Genomic DNA, 19,774 nt, shown 5'->3' with positions numbered 1-19,774 from the left:
AAGACCCTCAATGAGATGGATTGACACAGTGGCTGTACCTATGGGCTCAAGCATACCAACAACTGTGAGGATGGCGCAGGACCGGGCAGGGTTTCATTCTGTTGTGCAGAGGGTCGCTACAAATTGGAACCGTCTTGACAGCACCTAACAACATGTGCTCATATTTCTTTAGAAACTGTGAGCTTTTACTATGTAGGTGTTATGGATTGAATTGTGTCCCCCAAAAATATGTGTTGTAAATCCTAACCCCTATACCTGTGGTTGGAAGTCCTGGTGGTGTAGTGGTTAAGAGCTACGGCTGCTAACAAAAAGGTCAGCAGTTCGAATCCACCAGGCACTCCTTGGAAACCGTGTGAGGCAGTTCTACTCTGTCCTATAGGGTCACTATGAGTCAGAATCAACTCGATGGCAATGAGGTTATACCTGTGGTTATAATCCTATTTGGGAATAGGCTTTCTTTGTTATGTTAATAAGACAGCATTAGTGTGGGCTGTGTCTTAAGCTGATCACAGCTGAGAAGCAGAGATGGGGGATGATAGATGCCACACCACATGAAGACCACCAAGAAGCCAAGGAATAGAAGCTGAAGAGACAAGGACCTTCCCCCAGAGCTGACAGAGAGAAAGCCTTCCCAGAGCCAGCACCCTGAATTTGGACTTCTAGCCTCCTAAACTGTGTTGTTGTTGTTGTTAGGTGCCGTCCATTCAATTCCATCTCATAGTGACCCTATACACAACAGAACAAAACACTGTCCGGTCCTGCGCCATCCTCACAATCATTGTTATGCTTGAGCCCATTGTTGCTGCCACTGTGTGAATCCATCTCATTGAGGGTCTTCCTCTTTTTCGTTGGCCATCTACTTTACCAAGCATAATGTCCTTCTCCAGGGACTGGTGCCTCCTGATAACATGTCTAAAGTATGTGAGATGAAGTCTCACCATCCTCTCTTCTAAGGAGCATTCTGGCTGTACTTCTTCCAAGACAGATTTGTTTGTTCTTCTGGCAGTCCATGGTATATTCAATATTCTTCGCCAACACCGTAATTCAAAGGCATCAATTCTTCTTCGGTCTTCCTTATTGATTGTCCAGCTTTCGCATGCATATGAGGTGATTGAAAACACCATAGCTTGGATTAGGCGCACCTTATTCCCTGAAGTGATAGCTTTGCTTTTTAACACTTTAAAAAGGTCTTTTGCAGCAGATTTTCCCAATGCAATATGTCGTTCGATTTCTTGACTACTGCTTCCACGGGCATCGATTATGGATCCAAGTAAAATGAAATCTTTGAACTGTGAGAAAATAAATTTCTGTTTGTTACAAGCCACCCACTTGTGGTATTTCTGTTATAGCAGCACTAGGTAACTAAGACAGTGGGATTGATCTGTATTATACTGATCTTTTTTTATGGTCTAGAATAGCTTAAATAACATTAGAATTATCTGTTTTTAAAAGTTAGAAAAACTTCATTTATGAATCCATCTGGTGACTCTTGGAATATCTTGAACCAGTTTTCCAAGCTCTTTTATGGTAGTCAATTCAAGTTAGTAACTTCTTTTGGGATCAGTTTGAATAATTCTATACCTTTCTAGGAACTCATTTCCTTTATTTTTTTCAATTTTACTGCCACAGTGTTGCACATAGCACTCTCTCGTAATTCTTTTAACTTCACATTTTCTGTAGTTATGTTCCCTTTTTCATTGCTAAGCTCCTATATCTTTGCTATTTATGTTTTTTCCACAAACAAGCTTGCCATGGATTTGTCTGATTTTTTTTTTTTTATGGTGGTGTTTTCAACGAATGAGATTTTGGGTTTATTTGTTCTTCCTAGTTATTTTTTAATATTGATTTTTAGATTTTATCATTATCGCTTATCTCTCCCTAGTTTCTTTTGGTTTATTGTGCTGTCTTTTTTCTAATTTCTTAGGAGAAGTAATATGTTATTTTCTCTTTCCCCTTTGTTTTTAATAAGGAAAGATTTAAAACACCTTTTCCCTTACCCATACGTCTGGGCATGAAGGGTTTTCTAGTCATTGTTTTCAGGATAGTTTGTAGTATCTTCTTTGATTTCATCTTTGATCCAAAGTTTACCTGGGAGTATGCTTCTTAGTTGCATTTTTATATGCTTGACAAGTTTGTTTGTTTTTAAATATTTGAATCAACTTTGGGGTGTTGTATTAGTTTTTTATTGCTGCCATAACAAATTACCAACATTTAACAGCTTAAAATAACACCCGTTTATTATCTCACAAGGAGCCCTGGTATGGAAACCGCGCTCAGCTGCTAACTCAAAGGTCGGTGGTTTGAACATACCCAGCGGGTCTGTGGGGGAAAGACCTGGCGATCTGCTCCTGTAAAGATTACAGCTTAGAAAACCCTGTGGGGCAGTTCTGCTCTGTCATATGGGCTCACTGTGAGTTGGAATCGACTCTACGACACACAACACCAGTAGCAATTATCTCACAAGAAGTGCAGATGGGCTTGGCTGAGTCATCTGCTCAGGGTCTCCAAAAAACCAAAGCCAAACCCGTTGCAGTTGACTCAATTCTGACTCATAGTGACCCTATAGCTCAGCGTTTCCAAGGAGTGCCTGGTGGATTCGAACTGCTGACCTTTTGGTTAGCAGTGGTAGCACTTAACCACTACGCCACCAGGGTTTCCACTCAGGATCTCACAAGACCAAAATTAAGGTGCTGACAGGGCTGCACTCCTTCCTGAAAGCTTTTTGGGAGAATCCACTTCCAAATTCATTTGGGAGGTTAGCAGTTGTTTCTCTCCCTTTCCACATGGCCCCTCCGTCTTCAAGCCTGCAATGGTGCGTCAGGTCCTTTTCATGCTTGGAATTCCTCCGACTTCAACTTCGGCTGCATCTCTCTGACTGACTCTTCTGCCTCCCATTTCCATTTTTAAGGGCTCATGTGACTACACTGGGCTCACCCAGGCAATCCAGGATAATCCCCCCCGTCTCAAAGTCAGCTGATTAGCAATCTACATTCTACCTACGAAGTTTCTTTTGCCATGTAACATAACATATTCACAGGCGTAACACCAAGGAGCAAAGGTCGGGGGGCCAGATTTTTGCTTACCACATGTGTAAATTGCATCCATTTTAAATGTGCAGTTTTTGATGAGTTGACAAATGCATACACCTGTGTAACCATCACCCTAATCAGCATATAGAACATTTACATAAATCGAAAAAATTCCTTTCTGTAACTTCAGTGAGTCCCCCTGCCTTAACTTGGCCCCAGACAACCAGTTACCTGCTTTCTTGAATTCCAGATTAGTTTTTGCCTCTTCCAGGATTTTATATAAGTGGAATAGTACAGTATGCACTCTTTTGTGGCTGGCTTTTTTTCTTAATGATTTTGAAAATTATCCAGGTTGTTTCGTGAATCAGTTGGCTCCTTTTTATTACTGATTAGTGTTTCATTATAAAAGCATATTACAATTTATATATCCATTCATCTGCTCATTGACCTTTGGATTGTTTCCAGTTTTTTGACGAATGTGAATAAACCTGCGATAAACTTTCCTGTACAGGTTTTTGTGTTTTATCTGAAACACCTAGAGTGGAATTGCTGGATCATATAGTAAGTGCATGTTTAACTTTATAAGAAATTGCTAGACAGATTTGCTAAATAGCTATACCGTTTTATACTCCCACCAAAGATACATGGCAGTGCCGGTTGCAACACATCCTGGACAACATTCGATGTTGTCATTATTTAAGTTTAGCCATTTTAATGACTGTAGTAGTATCTCACTGTACTTTTTTTTTCTTTAAATTCTATTTATGTTGTTGTTGTTGGGAATGTACACAGCAAAACATACACCAATTTAACAATTTCTACATGTACAGTTTAGTGACATTGATTACATTCTTCTAGTTGTGCAACCCTTCTCACCCTCCTTTTCTGAGCTGTGCCTCCCCCATTAACATAAACTCACTGCCCCCTAAGTTTCTATCTAATCTTTCAAGTTGCCGCTGTCAGTTTGATCCCATATAGATCATTCTTAAAAGAGCATAATGCTCAAGGTGGACATTTTTTACTAGTTAAGCTGAACTATTGTTCGGCTTTAAGATGACTTCAGGGGATATTTTTGGTTTAAGGTTTAAAGATTATCTCAGGGCAATAGTTTTGGGGGTTCATCCAGCCTCCATGGCTCGAGAAAGTCTGAAGTCCATGAGAATTTGAAGTTCTCTTCTGCATTTTCCCCCTTTTGATCAGGATTCTTCTATAAAATCTTTGATCAAAATGTTCAGTAATGGTAGCCGGACACCATCCAGTTCTTCCGGTCTCATGGCAAAGGAGGCAGTCGTTCATAGAGGCAATCAGCCACACATTCCATATCCTCCTTCTGTTCCTGACTCCTCTTCTTCCTCCGTTGCTCCAGGTGAATAGAGACCAATTGTTGTGCCTTGGATGGCCGCTTGCATGCCTTAAGATCCCAGGCACTACTCAACGAACTAGAAGGTAGAACAGAATCTCCCTGTACTTTTAATTTGCGTTTCTCTAATGACTACAGAAGGAACTCTGGTGGTGCAGTGATTAAGTGCTCAGCTGCTATCCAAAAGGTCATTGGTTTGAACCCACCAGCTGCTCCCAGGAGAAAGATGTGGCAATCTGCTTCCGTAAAGATTACAGCCTTGGAAACCCTATGGGAAATTCTGCTCTGTCCTATAGGGCCACTGTGAGTCAGAATCAATTCATTGGCAACGGGTATGGTAATGACTAAAGACATTAGAACATCTTTGCATGTGCAAATCATATATTTTCTTTGGTGAAGTGTCGGTTCAAATCTTTGGGCCATTCTCTAATTGGGTTGTTTGTCTTCTTATTGTTGAGCTTTGAGAGTTCTTTTTTATGTATTCTGGATACAAGTACTTTTACAGATGTGACTATTTTGAATATTTTCCTCCGGTCTATGGCTTGCATTTTCATTTTCTAAATAGTATCTTTCAAATAGCAGAAGTTGATAGTTTCGATTAAGTCCAACTTATCATTTTTTCTTTTATGATTCATGCTTTTTTATCTTATGAAATTTTTGCCTACCCCAAGTTCACAAAGCTTTTCCACTATATTTTCTTCTAGAAGTTTTATAGTTTTAGTATTTATGTTTAGGTCTATGATACATCTTGAGTTAATTATCTGTGTGGTGTGAAGTAAGATCAAGGTTTATTCTTTTACATACAAATATTTAGTTGATCTAGAACCATTTGTTGAAAAGACTTTCCTTTCTCTACTGAATTGCTTTGGCACTTTTGTAGAAAATCAGCTGACCATTTATAGGTGAATCTGTTATGGACTGTCTTTAATTCCACTGATTTATATGACTATGCTTATGTCAATACCACGTTGTTTTAATAGCTGTAACTTTATAATAAGTGAATATCAGGCAGCCTAGAACCTCTAACTTTGTTCTTTATTGAAATCACTTTTGATATATTTAGCTTTTGCATTTCTGTATTAGTTTTATAGTCAGTTTGCCAACATCCACAAAACAGGAATTTTGTCAATTGGAGTGGAATTAAATTGAATTTATAGATAAACTTGGGAGGAATTGACATCTAAACAATATTGACTCTTTCAATACATCAACATAGTACAACTCTCCATTTATATAGGTTTTCTTTAATTTCTCTCTAAGATGTTTTGTACTTTACAGTGTAGAGTTCTTGCACCAAAAATAACCAAACCCATTGCCGTTGAGTCAATTGCTACTCATGGTGACCCCATGTGTTACAGAGTAAAAGCACTCCTTAGGGCCTTCTGGCCGTAATCGTTACGGAAGCAGATTGCCAGGCCTTTCTTCTGTGGTGCCACTGGGTAGGTTTGAGCTGCCAACCTTCAGGTTAGTAGTCCAGTGCATACTGTTTGCACCACCCAGGGACCTTGCACATACTTTATTAATTGTATTTCTTAAGTATTTTGTGGTTTTTGATGCCACTGTTAATTGCATCATTTTTATTTACTTTCATTTTCCAATCACTTGTTGGCAATGTATAGAAATACAATTGATTTTTGTATATCAACCCTGTTTACTCCAGCCTTACCAAATCCATCTTTTAGCTGTAGTAGCTTTTTTGTAGTTCCTTTAGGATTTTCTACATACATAATGATGTTGTCTACAAATAAAGACAGTTTGCTTCTTTTTTTCTGAATTGGGTGTCTATAATTTCTTTTTCATGACTTATTGCACTGGCAAGGACCTCTAATGAGGTTGAATAAAAGTGGTGAAAGTGAATATCTTTGTCTCGTTCCTGATTTTAGGGAGAAAGCGTTCAGTAGTATTTCACTGTTAAGTATGATGCTACCTGTAATTTTTTCTTAGATACCCTTTATCAAGTTGAAAAAGTTCACTTCTATTACTAGTGTTTTGAGAGTTTTTTTTTTTTAAATAATGATTGAATGTTGGATTTTGTCAAATGTTTTTTATGCATATATTGAGATGATCATATGGTTTCTCTTGTTTATATGTTAACATAGTAAATTACGTTAATTTTTGAATGATGAACCACACTTATATTCCTGGGAGAACCCCAGTTGGTTGTGATGTATTTTTTTGCTAATATTTTGTTAAGATTTTTTGCATCTATGTTCATGATGGATCTTCTTGTAATGTCATTGTCTGGTTTTGGCATAAGAGCAATACCATCCTCATAAAATGAGTCGTGAAGTGTTCTCTCCGCTATCTTATGCAAGAGTTTGTATAGAATTGGTATCGTTTATTCCTTAAATGTTTGAAAGTATTCACCAGGAAAATCATCTTATCCTGAAGTTTTCTTTGTGAAAAGAGTTTTAATTATGAATTCAAATTCTTTAATAGATACAGGGCTATTTGAATTTTCTATTTCTTCTAGAGTCAATTTTGATTATTTGTTTCCTTCAAGGAATTTTACCTGAGTTGTTGAATTTAATAGAATAAAGTTCAGAATATTTCTATAATTGTTTTAACTGATTCTTGGAGGTATAATTTACCCAGTTTCAGTGCAGAGTGTTTTTTTTTTTTTTTAACTTTCTTAAGTTTCCCTTTTTTATTGACATATACTTCACTTACTATAAAATTTACCATTTTAAAGTGTACAGTTCAGTGTTTTTTTAGTATACTCACAAGGTTGTGCAGCCATCCTGACTATCTAATTCCAGAACATTTTCATCACCCCAAATGAAACTCCATACCCATTAACACTCACTCTCCATTCTCCCTTTTCCCCAGCTCCTGACAACCACTAATCTGTTTTCTGTCTCTATGTATTTGTCTGTTCTGGACATTTGATATAAATGGAATCATACAATCTGTGGCCTTTTGTGTCTGGCTTCTTTCACTTAGCATAGTATTTTCAAGGTTCATCCATGTTGTATCATGAATCGGTATTTCACTCTTATGGCTGAATAATATTTTGGTGTATGAATATACCACATTTTGTTTATCTGTTTATCAGTCGATAGACTTTTGAGTTTTTTCCACTTTTTGGCTATTATGAATAATGCTGCTATGAACATTCATGTACAAGTCTTTGTATAAACATGTTTTCATCTCTCTTAGGTGTATACCTAGGAGTAGAGTTGCTGGATCATTTGATAACCCTGTTTAACTTTTTGAGGAAGGGCCAAACTATTTCCTAAAATGACTGCACCATTTTATATTCCCAACAACAGGCTACAAGGGTTACAATTTCTCCACATCCTTGCCACCAACACTTGTTATTTTCTGTTTTGTTTGTTTGTTTTTTTAGTGATAGCCTTCCTTGTGGATGTGAAATGGTATGTGATTATGGTTTTGATTTTGCATTTCCCTAATGACTAATGATGTTGAGCATCTTTTCATGTGTTTATTGGCCATTTGTGTATCTTCCTTGGAGAAATGTTTACTTAAATCGTTTGCTCATTTTTAAATTGGGCTATCTTTTATTATTTAGTTGTAAGAGTTCTTTATATATTCTGGATATTACACCTTTATCAGATATATGACTTGCAAGTATTTCCAGGAATGTAGTCTGTGGGTTGTCTTTTTACTTTCTTGATAATGTCCTTTGATGCACAAATGTTTTTAATTTTGATGAAGTCCTATTTATTTATTTATTTTGTTGCTTGTGTGTTTGGTGTGATGTCTAAGAAGCTGTTGCCTAATCTGAGGTCATGAAGATTTAGGTCTTTGATCCACTTTGAGTTAATTATTTTTGTGTGGTATGAGGAAAGGATTTAGATCCATTCTATAGTCTAGATAGCCTACAGTTGAGCAGTGTCAGTGACTATGAACTAAAGACCCTGATGGTCAATAGTTTGGCATCTGATTGAACAAATAGTCACTTATCCATCGGCATTGGTCTTTTTAACAATTAATATTGAGATAATTGCACTTAATACATTGTGCTTTGTATTGTAGTGTCCATTTAGCTTGGCTCCTGAGGCATAGTGAATATAGTCTGAGTGTATAATTGGATTGAATGGAATAAATGATTCATCTGTTATTTAGCTTTTTGTTCTTGTGTAGATAGTCACATGTATTTACCGGGAAAAATATGGTAGAAGTTTTATTTTGATGATACTAGATTATTTTGATAATGATTAACAGGATAAGCTGACTCTGGACATATCCTGATAGTCTCTGCCAAGGTTTTGAAATAAACAGCTGGAGAAATTCAGATTTATATTATCTGTTCCTGCAGCTGCTTATGTTCTTATAAGCAAGGGTCAGGGAATATAATAGGTTTTCTGATAGGTTTTAGATAAAATGTGAAATAACAATTCATGTCAAGGACATTGTTGCCAAATATATTTGGCATGATTTATATATTGAATCCCAAGGGAAATTCACAAACAAAAACCTCACAAAAGTTAGGAAGAAGCAAAAACCATGAGACCCTGGAACATTTTGTCACTTACTGTGCAGATTATCTTGAAACTGAGACAGGGAAATACATCACATATCTCTGTTGTGATGGAAAATATTCAGTCTAGTAGAAAAGGTCTCAGGCTGAAGAGTGGTATATTGTCCTGTATAGTCTCATTTCAGGCCTGAACCGCACACTTGGACAGTGCTGATGCTCTTAGGTATGTCTAGTATGTCCCTTTGAAGAGGAAGTCCTACCCTAAACCATGTCCCACTTGACTAGGGCCTTGATATTTTGCCTAGGCCTTGCCTTTCTCTGTCTCAGAATCTTGTTTCTTTATCTAACCTCTTTTTTTTACCCTTCCTTCAGAGGGGGGAGAAAAGTATCTCTGTGTGTTCTTGATCCCATTCCCTCTCTACTCCAAAATCTTGCTCTAGGAAACATTTTTTATGTCTCATATCTTTATTTTAGTCAGAAATTATAGAAGTGAAAGAATTCTGCTAAGCATATGTCAAAATACCTATCTCTAGAGATACGTCTGAGTCTTGTTAGTTTCAGTGGGAATTTTGGAGAAAGAGGGTGAGGTATACTCAGCAGAACCAAGGAGATGCTGGGTTGCTAGCTCAAACAATGGAAAAAGTGGAAATGTAACAAACTAGGGAAGAGCGATGAATGTGGAAGGGCATAAGTCTCAGAGTAACCAAGATATGGGAAAAATGGACCAAAGAGAGACATTCTCCAAAGATACAGGCATCAAATAATGTTGTTAAATAACTAAAATTCGCGCAGGTCTATGCCAAGACTAGCGCCGTGGAAATTTCTAGAGATGGATGACATTAGAGCATATTTAAATATGAATTAATATCACAGGTTAGCTTCCATGGTAAACAGATCTGAGATGCAGATTAGCTTGCAGGGAGTTTATTTAGAGTGTTCTCGGGATACACACCTGGGGAAGGGGAGGGGTGGAAAGGGAAAGAAAGGGAAGAAGCAGGAGTGGACAGAGGGAGAAGCTGGGCTGCGGTACAGGCCCCACCACAGCCTCGGCGGGGAGCTCTGGAGCTGGCTCAGACACACATCTCTGGCCCAAACTCCTCGTCAGAGCTCCAGGTGCATGATGCCAGCGATCCACTGGACAGTCTCACCTTGCCAATGATCCTTAATTCCCCAAATGTCCATGCCTTTTGCCTATACTCCCTTGGCTTGTTAAAATGATACCAATTGGTAAAATCTGGCAAGAGGTAAGAATAACACAGATGTTTGGAAGGAAGAGAAACTCTGCTGTATGTAGGAAACTACAGCTACTTCATGGTGTGCAAAAATGATGAGCATGTGAAAACCATTGAGTGGAGATAGACACCTTCAACCACTTTGTGATTTCTACCAAGTCACCTGGAGTTGGCGTCTCTTCTTCACTAGGAGTCACAATTGTCCTTTTTATCACTCAACCTAGACTGGGCCCAGCACACTACAACCTGGGATAGACTCTCTTGACCACCTCCCTTGGTCACTGCTCCTGCCCACTGATCCTGACCCTTTTAGTCAGAGACTGGTTGTTGTTTTAAACTGCTGGCTTTAGGCCAGGTTTTTTATGCAGAGAAGTCTCCACTATCCCTCCCCCAACCCCATTTCTATCACTTGGTGCCCATAGTGTAAGGTGTCTCGGCCTTCTCCTCTCCCTCAACATTATCCTCATTCTGCTCTTTGATTCGTCTGTAACCTTGATCCAGTTGCTAGGCCTGCTGGGGCCTTTTCTATGTCTCTTGATCCCTATCCCAGCGAGGGAAAGGAAAGCATGACCTCTGTCCTCAACTCCTGATTTATTTGATTGTCACTGAAGCCAAATGCAGTTTAAAGGCACACAAAAGCCCGCACAAGTGTTCAATCTTGATATGTGTTATCGGGTAGACACAATACCCACATGATTAACAGTTTAAAATTAAAAAAAAAATAAACAACGATTTCTTATGATGTTGTTTTACAGACTCAGCCACATACATATTATGCACTAATTCCCCCAAGTATAACATTCCTTCACATTTGTACAGACCCTCAGATATCAAAGAACTTCTGCTTTAATGCCTCTCACAAAATCTCTAGGCTTTATTATCTTTGTTTTACAGATGAGGAAAACAAAGGTCCAGAGAAGGCACAGTGTAGAGAGAAGCAGCGAGGATATTTAGTATATAGATAAGAACTCTGGCCTAGGAGTCAGCAGACCTGGATTCGCATACCCGTATCTTTGTCAGGTTGGAGCAAGGCAGAGGTTGGGAACCAGCCTTCATCTAAAAGGGTTTTGATAACTGAGGCAAAGAATAATATGTTGGGAACATTTATATAATTTCTTAATATACATAGGCCTCATTGGAAGGTAATTTTCTCAGTGATATTCCTAGTATTCCTAAGAAAGGAAGTGTAATTTTAGGTACATACTGACAATATTTGAAGACAAGTACTTAGATGAAAGATGAAAGTTGTAGTCTATCTTAGAGATGAAATTGAAGAATGCTGTAGTTATTACTTTGCAAAGGATATTTTGACTGATGCAGTATATGGGTATTGGTTTTATGATTTATCTTATCATCTGGCGCCTAAACTATCAATTGACTTGTGAAAACAGTATTTTGGTTTAAAACATGTTAGGGATCTGTTATGGATTGAATGGTGTTCCCCAAAAAGATACGTTGAAGTTCTAATGCCTATACCTGTGGCTGTGACCTTGTTTAGGGAAATAGCGTCTTTCTTTGAAGATATTATCTCTTAAATCATGCCAGAATAGGGTGGGTCCTAGTCCTAATCCCTTCTGAGTGGTGTCTTATAAAAGGGGAGAACAGACACAGAAACAGAGGCACACACACAGGGGGATGGTACCATGTAAAGATACAGCTAACAAGCAGCAAAGGAATGCCAAGGATTGCCAGCAGCCATTAGAAGCTGAGAGAGAGACCTGGAACAGTTTCTCAAAGTCCTCAGGAAAAATCAACACAACAAATACCCTGATTTAGACTTCTAACCTCCAGAACTGTGAAACAATAAATTTGTTTTCCTTAAAGCTATCCACTTGTGGTATTTTGTTATGGCAGCCCCAGGATACTAACACAGGATCTATATACAACCTCTAATTTGTCTGGTTAATAGCTTAGGAGAGTGGGATGGAAGCATTATTTCCAGCTGCTTTTCAAAGTGGGTTAAAAGAAGTGTCCACCAAAATGAATAAATTTTTCCTTTCTTTACACAGATTGCTTCCTAGAGTGCCAAGATCTTTTCCATTCAACACCTCAGTCATGTTCAAAAAGACTGTGTTTGTAGAGTTCACGGATCACCTTTTCAACATCGCCAAGCCCAGGCCACCCTGGATGGGTAATGAAAATACATTGAATGTTTACTTATGAAACTGGGTATCTTATCTTCTAGCTAATATTCCCCAATCTTGGGGCTGCAGTTAAAGAAGGCAGTTGCCAAAGAGAATGTTTTTTTGGCCAGGCTTCTTTTACTGTCACCTCTCAGGGAAATAAGAGAGGGGACTTCTTATTTCAGAGCCATGACATTCGCTCCTTTACGCTGGCTGAACGCTTTAGTCTCTTTGCTAGACTGTCCTCCTCTGTTTGTCCTCTAGATGTTGGAATGCCCCAGTGCTTGATCCCGAGTTCCTTTTCTTTTCTCTCTGCCTTCAGTCTCTAGGTGATCTGATCAAGTCTCAGAGCTTTAAAATGTCACCTATATGCTAATAACTCCCAAATTTATGTCTTCTGTCCAGACCTCTCCCCTGAAATTCAACTGCTTATTTGATGCCTCCACTTAGATGTCAAATAGGTATGTAACAGGATGCTAAAATAGGACATTTCCTATCTTGGAATTATAGTGGTCCAAATTGGTTCCGTAACCCTTAGTCCATCATTCATCTCCAGCCTATATAAAAGAAGGCTAGGACCTTATGAAAGAGTTTAGATGTGAGGATTTATTTGGAGAGAATTTTTGGTGTTTTGTATGTTTCCCACCCAATGAGTGGAGGGAGGCCTCTCCTTCATGACAAAATATAATGAAAGAGGCTTCAAGAGATCCACTCAGAAGACTTGCCATAGGACCTTTGGAGCTTAGAAGACACTGAATTGTTTGTCTGGCTTTTGTCTGGAAAATTTCAATCCAGAGGCTGGGTGGAACTTTCCTTGGTAGCATAGCAAGAAGATTGGGCTATAGTGGAAGCAAATTGCACCTCCACTGTTAGGGGTGAAGCAAGGAAGGTAACAGGACTAGACTTGTCTTAAGAAGACCCTGTCTGAGAGGTCTTCCTGCCGTGGCTAGGTGACCTCAACAGAAAAGGTCTATGGTTTGTACTGCCAGAAACAGAAATAGAGTAGAGATACAAGTCACCAGCTGAAGAGGTACAGTTGGGTGTCCTCATATTAGGGAGGGCGGTCCCCAAAGAACTCCTAAAATTTCCCTAAGAAAGAGCCAGAATTTTGGCGTGTGCCACAACCGGGGGTACCAGCGCCACATTACCACTGCTCCTTCCAGCAAAGACCGTGTCCTTATGCTCCTTTTCCCTACCCTCTTAGCAGCTGTGCCAGCCTCAAAGGGTCTGGAGGCAGAAAGGTGAGTGGGGTAGGCAGATTAGGAGAGGAAGATGGAAAAACATTGAAGCTGCCAACGAAACCACGTTTTCCCATTATAGCTTTCTGAGCCTGTCACAACTTAGTTGGAGGGAACTTTAAATTGTGTTGTTTTTGTTAGATGCCGTCAAGTGGGTTCTGACTCATAGCAACCCTACGTACAATAGAATGAAACACTGCCCCGTGCGGCGCCATCCTCACAGTCGTTGCTGTGTTTGAGCCCATGGTTGCAGCCACTGAGTCAGTCCATCTCGTTGAGGGTCTTCCTCTTTTTAGCTGACCTTGTACTTTACCAAGCATGATGTCCTTCTCCAGGGACTGGTCCCTCCTGAGAACATGTCCACAGTATGTGAGAAGAAGTCTTGCCAGCTTTGCTTTCAATGAGCATTCTGGCTGTACTTCTTCCAAGACAGATTTGTTCATTCTTCTGGCAGTCTGTAGTATATTCAATATTCTTCACCAACACCATAAATTCAGAAGCATCAATTCTTCTTTGGTCTTCCTTATTATTCATTGTCCAGCTTTCGCATGCATGTGAGGTGATTGAAAATACCATGGCTTGGGTCAGGAGCACCCATTATAGTCTTCCCATTATAGCTTTCTGAGCCTGTCAGAACTTAGTTGGAACTTTAAATTGTAGGATCAAAAGTTTGATATTAGACTGGACTTGACTTGTTAGTACTTTAAAATGATGCTGTTTGTTAATACCTGAAGGTGACTAGAAAATATTTGGGATTGGGTTAAGTGCAAGAAAGGGAGATTCCACATAACACAATTAAAAACAGTGGTATGAGAAAAATAACGCCATTTCATTTCTTCATCTCACTGAATCCAGTTCATCAAGAAACTTTATACTTAATATGTGCATAAGACAGTGATCTTGATTTTCTGTGTCACTGTCAATGGCATGAATATCCATTCAGTTGCACAAGCCAGAATCATAGGAGTTCATCTTTGATTCCTCGCTCTCTTTTTTTCTCCTATCTCCAGCAACCAATCTGTCAGCAAGTCTTATTGACTCCTTCTCCAAAACAAGTTCCAAATATGTTTACTTCTTGGAAAATCCAAATTCATCCAAATTTCTGTGGTCTATGAAGTCCTACATAGCATATTCCTTGCCTACCTCTATTACCTGATTTTCTATTACTCCCCTTCTCATTCACTTTGCTTCAACTACATGTTACTCAACTATGCCAAGCTTGTTCCTGCCTCAGAACTTTTTCATTTGTTTTATCTGCTTTGAATACTCTTCTAGAAGATCTTTGCAAGTTTTGCTCCTTTTTCATTAGTCATATCTCTGTTCAGATGCCACCTCCTTAGAGAGAATCTTCTTGACCGCTATATTTAAAGTGTCCCCTACCTCCTGCCTCGTTTTCTAGCACACCACCACCATCTATAATATTTGTAACAATCTGAAATGTTCCTATTTATTTGTTCACTTACTTAATGTCTCTAGAACGCGATCTCCATAGTCTGTGTTGTTTACCACTGTCTTAGTTATCTAGTGCTACTATAACAGAAATATCACAAATGGTGGCTTTAACAAACAGAAACTTATTTTCTCACAGTTTAGGAGACAGGGGTCTGAATTCAGGGTGCCGGCTCTAGCGGAAGGCTTTCTCTGTCTGTTGACTCTGGTAGAAGGAGGTCCTTGTCTTTTCTGTGCTTCTGCTCCTGGGCGATCTTCATGTGGCTTGGCATCTCTCTTCCTTCATCTCTGCTTCCTAGCTTGCTTGTTTAATCTCTTTTATTTCTCGAAAGAGATTGACTCAACATACAGTCTACAGTAATCCTATCTCGTTAATTTAACAAAGACAGCTTATTTCCAAATGGGATTATAACCACAGGCACAGAGGTTAGGATTTACAACACATATTTTGGGGGGGGTACCGTTCAATCCATAACATTCCATCCTTTGCCCCCCCCCCCCAAATTCATGTCCTTCCCACGTGCAAAACACATTCACCCTATCACATCATTCCAAAAGTCTTCAGTGTAAGTCCCAAATCTCCTCTTCTGAATCATCTAAATCTAATATGGGTGAGACTTGAGGTGTATTCCATCCTGGGGCAAAATTCCTCTTCATCTGTGAACCTGTGAAATCTAGAATATGAGTTGTCTGTTTCTAAAGTAAAATGGTAGAACAGGCACAAGGTAGACATTTCCGTTACAAATGCAAGAAATTGGAGGGAAAGAAGGGATAACAGGCACCTCGCAAGTCCAAAACCCAGTAGAACAAATTACATTAGCTCTCAAGGCTTGAAAATAATCCTCTCATATGAGACCATCTGGGCAATAGCCCAGCTCTCTAGACTCTGGGGGTTGGCCATGCCTCCTGGATTCTGGGTGGAGGCCCCTCAGCCCTGGGCTTCAGCTCTACCTTCCAGGCCCACTGGGAGGGCAACTCTGCTCCCTCAGCTTTGGGTGGCTCCATTCCCCTAGTCCAGCTGAGTGGCAGCCCCCACCCCCTCAGCCTCAGTAGGCCCTGTTCTTCTGTCCCTTGGGCATGGTAATCCCACCCCCTTAGCTTTGGGCAGTGGCCCCATTCCCGTGGCACACCTTAATGGCAGCACCACACCCCAGAACCGAGTTGGCGAAGATCTAACTCTTTGAAACCTAGGAGACTGTGGCCCTGCTCTCTGAGATCCAGGAGACTTTGGCCCCACCCTTTGAAACTGAGAAGACCCTGCTTCCTGTGCTCCTTCCAACAGTTCTCCTGATCTCTGAGCTTCTTCAGGGTTGATCCTTTTCTTTTCTTGGAGGACAACAGATGTAGCTCCTTTGGCCTGTTTCCTGCCTGTAGAATTCCAAGAGGCAGACAGCATTCTTTCCTTTTGTTCTGTCTCTGTCCCCTTCAGTCTAAGCTGGTGGGTTTTCTGCTGTGGTAGTTGGTTAGATTCATCAGTCACAGGCTTCATCTCTTTAACAAAAGAATGTGTAGCCACATCCTTGGTGAAAATTCTAGGACACGTGTCCTTAGTTTTTTAAACAGAATTTTCCAAATCTTTAAGTTTTGTTTTCATTTTGCCCAGTTCATTTTTAAGTCCATCTCTTTCCTCTTGCATTTTACTATAAGCAGCAAGGAGAAACCATGTGGCCCCTTTGAGAGCTTGCTTAGAAATCTCCTCAGCTAAATATCCAAATTCATCACTCTCAAGTTCTACCTTCCACCAAACATTTAAACATAATTCAGACAAGTTCTTTGCCATTGCATAAAAAGCATCACCCTTCCTTCATTGTCCAATTACATGTTCATCATTTCTTTTAAAGACTCACCAGAAGCACATTTAATGTCCACATTAAATGGACATTAATCAATCCGTTCCTGGCACCATATGTATTCTCTAAGATGACAGAGACTTTCTCTACGGCTCTCCTCACTTCCTTCTGAGCCCTCACCAGAATTACCTTTGATGTCCAAAATTCTGCCAACAATCTCTTCAAGGTAATCTAGGCTTTTACTGTTAGGCATCTTAAAACTCTTCCAGCCTCTATCCATTACCCAGTTCTAAAACCACTTCCACATTTTTAGGTATCTGTTTGAGCAGCACTACCACTTCTTGGTACCGAATTCTGTCTTAGTTCTCTAGTGCTGCTATAACAGAAATACCACAAATGGGTGGCTTTAACAAACAGAAATTTATTTTCTCACAGTTTAGGAGGCTAGAAGTCCAAATTCAGGATGCTGGCTCTAGGGGAAGGCCTTCTCTCTCTGTCAGCTCTGGAGGAAGGTCCTTGTCTCTTCTGAGCTTCTGCTCCTGGGCGATCTTCATGGGACTTGGCATCTCTCTTCCCCCATCTCTGCTTCTTAGTTTTCTTGTTTAATCTCTTTTATTTCTCAAAAAAGTTTGACTCAAAATACACCCTACACTAATCCTGTCTCATTAACATAAAGACAACTCATTCCCAAATGAGATTATAACCACAGGCATAGAAGTTAGGATTTACAACATGTATTTTTGGAGCCCTGGAGGCGCAGTGGTTAAAGCGCTCTGCTGCGAACCAAAAGATCAGTGGTTACACACCAGCCACTCCAAAGGAGAAAAATGTGGCAGTCTGCTTCCATAAAGAATTACAGTCTTGAAAATTCTATGGGGCAGTTCTACTCTGTCCTATAGGGTTTCTATGAGTTGGACTCGACTCTACGTCTATGGGTTTGGTTTTGGTTTTTATTTTAGGGGAACACAATTCAATCCATAACAGTCACTATATCTCCAGCATGTAGGACAGTTTCTACAATATAGTAGGAACTCAAATATTTGTTGAATGAATGAATACATTGGATGAATTGCCAGAAATCTTTCCTCAGAACAACTATGAGGTTGAGCAGATGCTGGCAGCAAGCATATGCTGCTTTTTGTCAATAATCAGAGGGACAGGCTTCTCTACTATGACTTAGTCTCTCGCTGTTGTAATAACAAATTTCCTAGAGTGCCACCCTCCAAATAACCTTTAGGGGTATCTCATTATTGCAGGTCTGCTGGGTCCTACCATCCGGGCTGAGGTTTATGACACAGTAATAATTACACTTAAGAACATGGCTTCTCATCCTATCAGTCTTCATGCTGTTGGCGTAGCCTACTGGAAAGCTTCTGAGGGTGAGTCAAATGTCCTCTTATTGTCCTGTCCTCCGAAGGAGACAAGAGTGAGATATGTGTGCTTGGTGATGGTGGCACACCTGGAATTGTATCCATTCTTTCATGTACAAATTTCCTAAGTGATAATAATAATAATAATTTTGAGTACAATGTATTGAGTACAAGGCTACACGGTTAGTGAGTGGTTGGAGTCAGGATTCAAATCTAGGCCCATCTAACTCCAGAACTTGTGCTCTGAACAACTATGCTACAGTATAAGGATTCATATAAATAATTTTGAATTTTGCTCATGTAACTGCAAAGTTCCACAGAGTGTATATAGCTTCTGGTATGACTGGATCGAAGGATTCCAATGATTCCCTCAGCATCATGGTCTTTTTTTCACCATATCTTCTGTGCTTTCCTTCCTTTTGATTTCATTCACAGGTAGGCTTTTCCAGCATACTGGCAAAGATAGACACTGGCAGCTCAAGGCATTCACAGTTCTTACTCGTTCTACAGTCAGTGATCAGGGGGATTGGAGAGCCTCTTTCTCAATACTTCTCAATGTTAGGTGACAGGGAAGAGTTGGAAATGAGAAGGTGAGATTAGCCCCACCCAGTTCGTCTGCAATTCTCCACAAGAAAGGGGGGGTTCATGTCATCAGAAGGAAGAGGGAAGGAAAAGCATGTCAGGTATACAGAAATATAACTACCACAGGGCTCTATAACCAGGTCTCAGGAAGGTCAAAAAATTGGCCATCTTGATTTGAAACAACCATAGCTCCCCACCTCTATAAAAAGATCTCCCTAGAGCTCCAAAGATCTCTGCTTCGCATGGGTCACAGACATCTTTGGTAAAACTAAACATGGTCTGAAAATTGATGTGGGCAGCCTACAGTGTTGCAAAATTAGTACCTATAGCTAGCATAGAGTTTCATAGAAAGAAAACAGTGAATTATTAGGGATTGTACTCAAACTTCTTGAGGAAGCACATTGGCTGAGCAGAGGCATAGATGTTAGGGGAGGGGCCAGTGAGAGGGGCAAGGAGAAAAGGAGAAAAAAGAATGTATCCATGCCTTCTGAGTTTGTAGATCCCATATCTAGAGATTCCAAAACCCAAGGAAGGCAATAAAGGGAAGAATACATAGACTAAAGCAAGCAGAGCTAGATTGGCCACTGATTACGACTACCCTCTGCTCATGTCTCTGCCTGGCATACCAGTCAGAGAAGAGCAAGCACTAAGACCAACCTCTGAGCTTTCATACACCAGGTGACATTATCAGTGCATGGCATAGCCATTTGTTCTCATTGTCAGAAATTGCAAACTTCCTTCAAATCTTTTGAGGGCCTGCCTGAACATTATGTCTGTCTCTCAGGGTTACTAGACTATAAACATCTCGAGATGTCTTGTTCATTGTTGTATTCTCAGCACATAACATGGTACCTAGCCTATAATGGATGCTAGATACAAGAACCAAGGCGTAGCAGACACCAGTCACTTTTTCTGCAAAAAACTGAAACAAGACCCATACCTCACACCATGCACAAAACCCAACTCAAAATGGATCAAAGACTTAAATATAAAATTGAAAACGATAAAGATCATGGAAGAAAAAATAGGGACAATACTAGGAGCCCTAATACATGGCATAAATACAATATGAACCGTAAGTAACAAGGCACAAGCACCAAAAGAGAGACTAGATAACTGGGAGCTCCTAAAAATCAAACACTTAGGCTCATCCAAAG

At 39.8% G+C, this 19,774-nt stretch overlaps 1 protein-coding gene across 1 annotated transcript in view; it reads left to right on the top strand.

Moving 5' to 3' along the window:
* Positions 1-19,774, top strand: part of F8 (coagulation factor VIII) — a 134,027-nt gene that overhangs the window by 2,095 nt on the left and 112,158 nt on the right. The window contains exons 2-3 of the mRNA XM_004390882.3: positions 12,075-12,196; positions 17,922-18,044. Coding sequence (XP_004390939.1) covers positions 12,075-12,196; positions 17,922-18,044 — 245 coding nt within the window. The remainder of the gene's footprint in view (positions 1-12,074; positions 12,197-17,921; positions 18,045-19,774) is intronic.

The sequence above is a fragment of the Trichechus manatus genome, unplaced genomic scaffold, assembly GCF_000243295.1.
Source record: "Trichechus manatus latirostris isolate Lorelei unplaced genomic scaffold, TriManLat1.0 scaffold00340, whole genome shotgun sequence".
Lineage (NCBI taxonomy): Eukaryota > Metazoa > Chordata > Mammalia > Sirenia > Trichechidae > Trichechus > Trichechus manatus.
This window is presented reverse-complemented; position numbering and strand designations above follow the sequence as displayed.